Source organism: Gavialis gangeticus, unplaced genomic scaffold, assembly GCF_001723915.1.
Source record: "Gavialis gangeticus isolate Ggan-Ray unplaced genomic scaffold, GavGan_comp1, whole genome shotgun sequence".
NCBI lineage: Eukaryota > Metazoa > Chordata > Crocodylia > Gavialidae > Gavialis > Gavialis gangeticus.
The window spans coordinates 94,767,411-94,777,444 of NW_017729031.1; the positions used below are offsets into that span (position 1 = coordinate 94,767,411).

At 39.8% G+C, this 10,034-nt stretch overlaps 1 protein-coding gene across 2 annotated transcripts in view; it reads right to left on the reverse strand.

Moving 5' to 3' along the window:
- SPAG16 (sperm associated antigen 16) overlaps window positions 1-10,034 on the reverse strand; it is a 1,224,108-nt gene that overhangs the window by 463,451 nt on the left and 750,623 nt on the right. For both annotated transcript variants that reach the window (XM_019523400.1, XM_019523399.1), the window contains one exon: window positions 2,799-2,984. In XM_019523400.1, the coding sequence (XP_019378945.1) occupies window positions 2,799-2,984 (186 nt within the window). The remainder of the gene's footprint in view (window positions 1-2,798; window positions 2,985-10,034) is intronic.

Consider the following 10,034-nt stretch of genomic DNA (forward strand, 5'->3'; position numbering starts at 1 on the left):
CAAGAAGCTCAAACCATGATTCAGAAACAAGAGTAGAAATAAAATATTAGGGAACAGCCTGGAGGAGATGAGGCAGAAGGGGTCAAAATTAAGGAGGGTTCACAGAAAAGTCTGTCTCCTATACTCCCCAGTTATATTTCTCTCCAGACCCAAAAATAGAAGCCAGAATTTCTGAATATTACAGCAAATATCTGTGAAACAAAAAAGGAGAGTGGCCTCACTCTTACCACTGGTCCACACATGCCATTGTATATATACACATGATGCTAGTACTTAATTACATAATAAATAATGTAAAAAAGTATAAGTAAAGTGAAGTTGATTTAAAAAGAAAAATCATTCCATGTTTCCAAAATGAAAAAGAAAAAGAAGGTTTAATTGAAATTACTTTATTAATTGGAAAACTGCTTTGATGAAAACTTCTAACTATCTCTCATAGCAAATGAAGCAGGGGATTACAAAGAGAGAAAAAAGGGCATTCTCACAGCTGGGACAATTGTATGCAGTACTGAAGAATTAGACACTTCCTTTGCCTCTGATACAAAATTCCTAGAAGATGCACAGCAAGTTACTTATAAATATCTCACAGGTGGCCATGAATGGCATATTTCCTGGTCTCTGATTACCTGACACAAGGTGTTGGGGTCTGATTTGTTGAACTGTTGAGCGCTTAAAGCTGCAAGTGAAGCTGATGGGAGCTTCCTGAACAAAATAAGTATCAAATTTGGGGAGAAAAAATGTTGGCCCAGATTGGGATGGAACTTTAAAAGTTTTGTATTTTTCAGGAGAAAAAATTGGGGAAAATGTCAAAACTGCCGTGGAGCTTGGCAGCCCTCAGGGCCCTGGTTTCCATGTTCCCTTAGCTTAGCAGGCAGCTACAAGTGTCAAAACTCTCAAAGCCCAGGGATATCAGCTCTGTGGAAGTATGTCAAGTGGGGAACTAGACTATTGCCCCACAGATGGGCAAATTATGAAGGCTGGCATGCTGACAGGTAGGCAAGGAGAGGTCTTGGGCAGTTTGGGAACCCAGTATCCCACCAGATGGTCAGCTATGGAACTCAGCAAAACAGGGAATTTGACAGCTCATGCATTAGTTGGCTTACAAGGAAGACCAGGAAGAAAAGTAGGCTGTTAGCTTTTCATCAAAAGCTTCAATAGAATTGACATTTTAGCTCGGCATTTTCTGACAGAACTCTTCTTTAAAAAAGGGTTATCAAATCTATTATCAAACACCATATAATGCTCAGTGCTGTGAAAGAAAAGGTCCTAGATAACTTGGGAACCCTAAAATAGCTTGGATAAATTTGACCTTGATCTTACAGCATTTCAGTGTCCCATCTAGAATATGGGATGATCACCTCAGAAAGGGCTGAAGCAGTACTGAAAAGCCCTTTGCAGGAATCAATAATTCTGTCTTTGAAGCAGGGTTTGAATAGTGTACAGTAATAAGGCAGAGGGTTATATAATGAATAAGGAGAATAAAAAATATGAAAGAGCTGTCTGCTAAGGTTACTTACACAAGTTCAAATATTCTGGGAAAATTCTCCCAGGATTGCTTTTGTGGTAGACAAATTCACCCTGGAAATGTCTGAACAGGCATTTGAATGCTGAGCCCTTGAGGAGCAGAGAGCTTGCAGTGCTGATATTGTGCAGCCAAAAGGTGCTTGTGCACACATCTCAGCATGATCTGCAGGCTTCCTTAGTCTTCCTGCACAGGGCATCCTTGATGGACTGACCCAGACTGCTCAGACTCAGCTTGTGTCTCCCTGCAGATCAGTCTCGGGACTCTGAAGGGGGCATGTTTTTCTCCCTGCTCAGCTGGAGCAGCAGAGTCTCCCTGGGTGGAGGAGAGAAGCAAAGCTCCTTGGGATGCTGGAAGGTTATGCTCTGGCTTCCCTCAGAAGAGAGCATGCACAGACATTCACTCTTGAAGGAGAAACTCTCACAAGAGTGATTTAACTCTAGTTGTTTCTGAGTTATCTGTCTCCTGGAGCAGCCATTTTTGCTCTGGGAGAAAAATACTGAACACTTATACACACTGGGCATTAATACACATACATTTGTCTGCTCCAAAGATCTGGTGTGTCAGAGCAGACTCGATTAATCGAATCTGTGGAGCACACGAGCTGATGCGCCTGGCACTGCATTGCACAAATTTGAATAAATGGCAAAATGCATGTCAGCACTGAGAAAATGGTGGCAATGTGCTTTTGAATGAAAACACCTTCAATGTGTTTTAGTTCAAAAACGCAACACTGCCGTTTTCTCAGCACTGACATGCATTTTGCTGTTTATACAAATGCATGTGCCGCAGCATAAGAAGCATACCCAGGTAATTATCTCAATGAACCACCCATTATGGCAAATAAACAGAGCTTCTCCTTAGAAAATTTTGATCCTATCTCTGAGATCTGCACCAGCGTAGAATGAACACTACTTATCATAACCGTTTTGCTCTAAATTATTCAGATGCCAAGCTGGGATAAAAGCCATGTGATTCTAGGGGTTAAGTACAATGATGGGACACTCAGTTGATAACCATGAAAATGGCCCTTTAAATCTGATGAGAAGGTATCAAGTTATATTTTCCAATTATGCATGAGCTTTATATATACTTTCTATTACTGCATTTGAATATCTCCTTACTGAAGCCCTGAGTTAGCAAAACACATAGGCATATAAATTGTGCTTTACAGGAAGGGGACCCAACTTTTTATTTCTTTAATTGGATTAAAGCACACCACATTTTGCTATTAATTGCAATTATCAATTGGCTAAATAGCTTAATAACTACATACCTGTTAATGTCCCATATTTTGCTAGTGTTGTCCATGGAGGCAGAAGCCACAAAATCTCCACAGGAGTGCCATGAGCAGCCCCAGACTGCACTGGCATGCCCTTCTAAAGTCAGGATGCATTCACCCTTTGAGAAGTCCCATATCCGTACTGTAGTGTCTCCACTTGAAGTGACCAGTTTGGTGCCGCTGTTACCAGGCATAAAAAAAAGAAAGCGTAATTAAGTAAAGATGCAGCTAAAGATTACTTGAAAGCCCCTAGCAAATCTATACTTTTTCTCTGTGAACTCAGGTTGGTTACCTAAAGTTAAATTTTGAATGATAATATGTACACATAAAATACATAACAGAAATCTCAGAATTTTGTCTTTACAGAGCTTTCTGGCACATCATAAATGAAGATGTCATTATGATATGTATTAATTAAGTCATACTAAAAAAAAGAAAAATACTCAAAACAAACTCTCGAGTGGAAAATAAAGGTGTATTTAAAACTTCAAAAGTAATTTTTAAAAATCTATTTTAAGCAGTAGAGCAATAAATATAACTTACATCCAAACACTACTTTCAAAAGAGAGTAAAATAGGTAAAAGGAAGGATGTTTTATTTCTAAAACCCATGTTGATTTTTACCTATAAACTATTAAATAAGGATTTCAATTCTGTCTCTTCTTTCATAACTGTACTCAAGATGTAACAGCTTCATTAGTTCATTATATAAATGTATGCCTCTATTAAAGCAAATGGAGCATCCCCAAATTCCCCAGGTCAAGGATCTGGCCTTCTAGTTTATTTATAAACAGCCTCAAAGAATAAAAGCCTTAGGGTCATATACAAAATGAGGCACAATAAATGGCTTTTAACCCAAGACATCAAATAAAATCTAAGCTACTCTTTCTTGATGTCTCATCTACATTAAGAGAATGGTGATAAAATCAGATAGATCTTGCCTTTAAGGTCCAACATGCCCTGGTTTAGCTTGACTAATGGAAGTAGTATTATCCAGAGGCCTGTTTGCTGGGGACATCCTTCTAGCAGTCTCTTTGATGTGAATATCTAGGGACCAAGAGAAGCTCAGGTACTTACAATACACTGTGATTGTTATCAACCTGAGATACTTAATCCTTTGTTGCCTTGTAACAAAAGGTTTTTTTAAGTCACACATATTTTTATTTTCTTTCTATCACCATTTGCCATTTAGCATCTGTCAGACTGTTCTGTAAATATTTAGACAGAGAGTTTAAAAAATGTTGTCTCACTTATCTGGCAGATCATAAGGGTGCTTTTGCCATTATGAAATATTATCTAGGTATATTTTTTAGACATTTTAACGCATGTGGTCTCTATCTGCTATATTTGAAAAAAATATCATTAAGAAGTCTAATAAAAAGCAGTTATGCCTCATGTTTAGGAGAAAGTCTTTAAACCAAAATCTCCTTTTAATTTTCAAAACTGTAACACTTTATTACAGATCCCAAGCATCAGGACTTGCAGTCTAAGCAAAGATTACTGGGTGAGACCTAATTTTCCCAAACTGCTAAAACACTTTTCCTTTTAAAACTTCAAGTTAACAATAATTCAAGCTTAAAAGTAGAAAGCAGTAAGTTATTATCTTTATTCATTTTTTTTAAACCATTACAAATAAAACCATTTGTAAATAAACATTTAAAACCATTACAAATAAATGGAGGATTTCCTTAGATCTATATTTGGGGCTAAAATTATTTAAGTTTTCTTTAAAAACAGGTTTGTAAGCAAATTGGGGAGAAGCTATAAGATTTGCCAAATGAAAAATATGACAGGTTGAAAATGGTAACCTCATTAATGGTAATTGTAGTGAGTCAAAAAAGAGCTTTTTTGCTTTCTTCTTCAGTATATGGATCCACAAATGTTATCTGAAGGATAAGTTCATTTGGCCAAATTCTGTGCCTTGTGGGCACAGGCATCTGACAAAAAATTCTCAAAAAATAGGCCCAAGTAGTCTAAATGGATGCTCAAGTAGTCTAAATGAATCCTATCCGGCATTCTGTGGTAATGCAAATGAAGTCTAGTTCTCTTTACAAAATTTGGGGAGAAGAGAAAGTATGTCAGTCAAAACATAGTTTAGGAAGAGAAACGTCTCATGAAATATAGATTCTAATTGTGTGAGGCAGGACAAGGCACTAGTGAAATAAAGGAATCAAATACCCTGTCTCCTGCAACATTATGGTCCATATAATTAATACAAGTTTTGGGACTGTTGTTCATTAAAGTAAATGGGATTACACCAACTGAGATTTTTCCCTCGTATTTCCCCTGTATAAAAAACAGCCTTGGCATACCTGGGCAGCACACACAAAGATCACAACTGACATCTGTAATTGGACCATTTCAGCATTGAACTTACATTATGAAGTTATGAAATGGACACCTTTCAAAACCACTTAAAGTACTAATGATTAATAAAAACACATGGAGTGACATTTCCAAACCTTAAATTAGGCTCATAAATCATTATTTCCTGATTAGAACATTAGATATGCATTCACTATGCCTGACATTTTTCCAATACCTAGATCAGTTATTTCCTGTCTGTAGCATCCTTTGTACTTATAGATAAAAGGGAATAAATATTGAGAGTAACTTTGTTATCTTCATCTAATGTAAATTTTAAAGAGCATCTAATATTGAAAGCAAATATATACATATCTCTTTATTTGAATTATTTTAATATCTTAATTAAATTATATCTATGCCAAACACTTATCTTTCTATATTTCCCACATACAAAACAGATCTATAACTTATTGATATTTTTAGTAAAATATATATATTGATCACAAAATGCAATAATATATATTGCAATTGAAACAGAGGCCAAGGTAACTGCTCATAATTGGGACTGTGTTATTTTTATTAGGCATATAAAATGTGTAATTAATAGTATAACTAATAGTATAAATGCATAATTGAATTCAGGTCAATTAGATGAAGGGTGTGTTTCCCTCCTCTCTTCCCACTGGCCCCCCTCCAATTTATAGGGTAATCAGTACTTGAACTTTTTGGATTATTAACAGAATGCATATTGTGCTAAGATTAAAAAGAAAATGAATAATCTCGGACATATAAAATAATTTAGATTATACATGAATTTAGATGCTTAATTATAAGAATTTGCAGTGGTGTAACTTAGTAAGCAACTATCAGTTAGGGCTATGCGAAGCTTCGGTTGCTGATTCGATTCAGTGGAGATTTGGCCCAATTTGGTGACCAAATCTCCAAATCCAAATCGAATCAGGAGACCCTTTAATCTCTCTGAATCAAGTCAGAACCCTCTGAATTGATTCAGAGAGATTCGATTATTCGGATATAGACACAGATTTAGATGTTTTTTCTGCATACCTCAAGGTACCAGGCGGCTCGTGATAACTGAGATGCTGGGGAAGATGGAGCATCCCATGGGAGCATGGGGAGATCCTCAGCACATTCAGAAGTGGACCTGAAGCACTTCTGGTCCACATTCAGGTCCACTGCAGAGCACACAGGCCTGCCCCCCCGCCCCCAGCTTGGTGACTGGTGCCTCCTGTGTCTGGAGGGGTACCCGGGGTCTCACCATGGCCGATTGCTGAGCCAGGAGGACACGGGGGGAGGGGGGGTCCACCGCCGAGTATGCGGAGGGCACCCCATGCTCTGGTGGGATGTTCCATCTGCCCCACATCAGTATTCACGAGCCGCGCCTGGTACCTCAAGGTATGTAGATAAAACATTTAAAGTTGTCTCTATGGCCGAATCATTGATTCTCGGAATCAGCATCAAATCTTCAGATTTGGATTCAGCTGAATCAAATTGGGACAGTGATCTGAATCAAGTAATTGAATCACCGTGCCCCAATTTGGGCTGAATCTGAATTGAATACGGCCTGTTTCACACACCCCTACTATCAATCCTCTGGCTCATGGTGTACATGTAAGAGGTCTAGTCAGATGCCTTATGAATCCATGTGTGGCTGAGAAGCCCAATTTGGAAGTGACACAGCTTGTTACAAGTTTCACAGATCTATATGTTATCTGAGTTGGAGTCCAAATTTAGAGCATGCTGCTTTCTTCTTTCTCATTTTGTTTCCATCCTCTGGATCAAAGCCATTTCATGATGAGCTGCACCCAGTGCTGAGTGTTCCCTCCAGATAGGACAGAATTTTGTGTGCTCCTCCAACTTTCTATGTTGATGTTGAATGACTTCATATAATTTTTGCACACACTGTGTTATCACCAAGAGGGCAACCCTGATTTCTAAAGCCATCTCAAATCTCACTATCCAAAATATTCTTGTGGATATGGTCTTCTCCCATTCTCCCAACATGGCCAAACCATCGCAACCTCCTCTTCCTGATAGTGGTTTCGAAATGTGCTAGTCCTGCACACTCTAGTACCTCTGTACTTGGTATTCTGTCTTCCCACTTTCTTTTTAGGATCTTATGCAGACAGCTCATGTGGAAGCTGTTCAGTCTATTGATGTGCCTAGCATGTGTAATCCATGTTTCTGAACCATAAAGCAAGGAAGACAGCATATAAGTCTTATAGATTCACATCTTCACCTTAGCTGATAGTTTGCTGTTATTCCATGCATGTTTCTGTAATAGTCTGACATTCTTACCTGCTTTTCTGATTCTGTTAGTCAGTTCAGTCTGAAGGTCAAGATTCCTGCTGATCATAGAACCCAAGTAGCAAAAACTGTTAATGACAAGAGATTTATCCTTCAGAGTGATGTCAGGTATTGGTTCTTTCACCCCATTATCACAGTCTTCTTGAGACTAATTGCCATCCTGAAGCTCTTGCATGATTTAGAAAAATCTGCCCAAGAGATTTGCAGGGAAGATTCACAGTGAGCAAACAAGGCTGCATCATCCACAAACAGGAAATCTCTCAGAACCAGTTCTTTCACCTTGGTTTTTGCACTAAATCTTGCAATGAACAAGCCTCCATCTAGTTTGGTTTGAAGATAAATACCATCATTGCTGTCCTTGAATTCAGGAAGAAGCAGGAATGTGCAGTGTAACTAGTTGGGGGAGACAGGGGCAACTTCCCTCAGTGCTAAATTGTGGGGAGGGTGCAAAAAAAAGTGGCTGCTTCTGGCAGCCATGCATTCACAGTTATGAACTAGAAGTCACCACTTCCAATTTGCCCTGGGTGCCTAGCTGTTTCCTATACTGCTGAGGATTTGTGCTTATGTGTCTGATCCAAAGCCATCCAAAGTCAGTGAAAAGCCCCTGTATGCACAGGGGTTAACTGATCCTCCAATTTAGCCTCAAGGACTGCATCCAGATGAGCACAGACATGTGGTATGACTGCGGCACCACATACTGCACATTCAGCTATTCTCTGTGCTTCAAGGTAGCAGCATGGGGGGGAAGGGGTTGACCTTGGGAGATCCTGGGGTCAAAAAACCCCATGCAAAAAAAAAATCAGGGTGGTGCACGTGGGAACAGTGCATGCTGTCCATGATTGGAGCCTAGCCAGCTGGAGCCACACTCTGGTTGAGGCCAGGCTCAGTGCAGGATTGCTGCTGCTGCATCTGCAGCAGGCCTCCAGAACACCAGGTAAGGTTGCCGCGGCCAGTCCAGAGCTGGCCCCAGCCTCCCCTACCCCATCTGGGGTTCTCTGCCATGCGTCAGAGGGTGTGTAGAACTGGTGTCCCCAGAAACAACTATTGTCCCTGGGGAAACAAATGTCCATGATTCTGTGGATGCGGCCAAGAAAGAACTTTCATCTGGGCATGGGATCAAAGATTTCAGAGTTTTTCACATCTACCTGAAGTACTGAATTCAGGGACAGATAGGCTTTTGAGATTTGACCAGTTTCCATGAAAGCGGGAAGGCTGAAAAGTATGTAACAGTCTTTTCTAATTCTGTGTTTCCAGGTGTTTTATTAATTCACTTTAAAATATATTAATTGTATTAAATATCATTAAAAATAATACCCGTGCATACATAAGGGTCACAGTGAACGCTTGTATGTATAACTACAAGACACAATACTATCTTTTGCTTTCAATGCAAACAAATATGCATGTACAGTTTTCTGTACCAACTCTTACAAATACAGACTTAATCTTTCCAGATGTCTGAAAGAGATTGACACTGCCATAGCTATATACTGACCTATCTCCTGATTCTCTATACAGGATTTCTAAAAGACTGAACTTGTATAGGAATACAGTATACTTTACCTATTAAGAAGAGCAGAACTTCATATTTTATCTCCAGTATAGATTCCATTAAATATGTAATCCTTTTGCTCTGTTTCAAGAGCTACTTTTTCTTCCTTAATACCCTGATATACATATATTTCTACTCTTCAATTGATTTTCAATTATTTTCAATTCATGCTGTAAAACTATACTTTCTTTAATAATTAGATAAAAAAGAGTTCTGGAAATAACACTTTCAACTTCCACAGAAGCAGATGGAGTATTTAAGTTGTTAATTCTTGTTGAATCTTTCCTCTATTCCATACTTAATTAGAAAATGCAGGTACAGGACCTGCCAGGTTTCTCTAAAAAGGCCCAGCATTGCCATTTCCAGCCAGCTGGGACCTAGCCACTGTCTGACTGGAATGGGTTAAATAATAACTGTCCCCAGCAGTACAAAAAGCCTCCCTGGCAAGTAACTCAGGGCTACTAGCTCTCAGGACCTTCGGAGACCCAGCCAATTGGTACCTGGGGACACTAGACCTTGTGCCAGCTGGACTGCTGAAGCAGTCCTGAGAGTTCCCTGTACCCTTTACCCACTGCAGCAGTCTGGCAGTAGGGGCTGCTGCCTGGCTGTGACCTGCCATGCACCTGCCAGACCACGATGGGGACTACACAGCCAGTAGAGGCATCTGCTCCTTTGGGCCAGCTGCCAGTAGACTGTGGTTGCAGGGTTGGCCTCTGTGTGGCACTACTGCCACATGTGCCCCCTGACTGGCCATCTGGGCAGCTATCACTGGGAAGATGTTCTGGGTGTGGTGGCCTGCTTTGAACTGTCAAAGCATGTCCTCCTGGCCCCTGCTGGCCAGGAGGTCAGCCACAGCCAGCTGGGTCCAAGGTGCCAGCTCTGAGCAGGCAGGGTCCTGCCATTCGCCTCCTTAGCAGGAATTCTGATGTTCCCTATTAGAAAACTGAAAAATCCCTGATAAAAAAAATCCCAAATTCACTCTATAAAATACCCCCAAATCCATGTTCCTCCACAATTAAAATAAAAGACCACTATAAAGAGATAGCA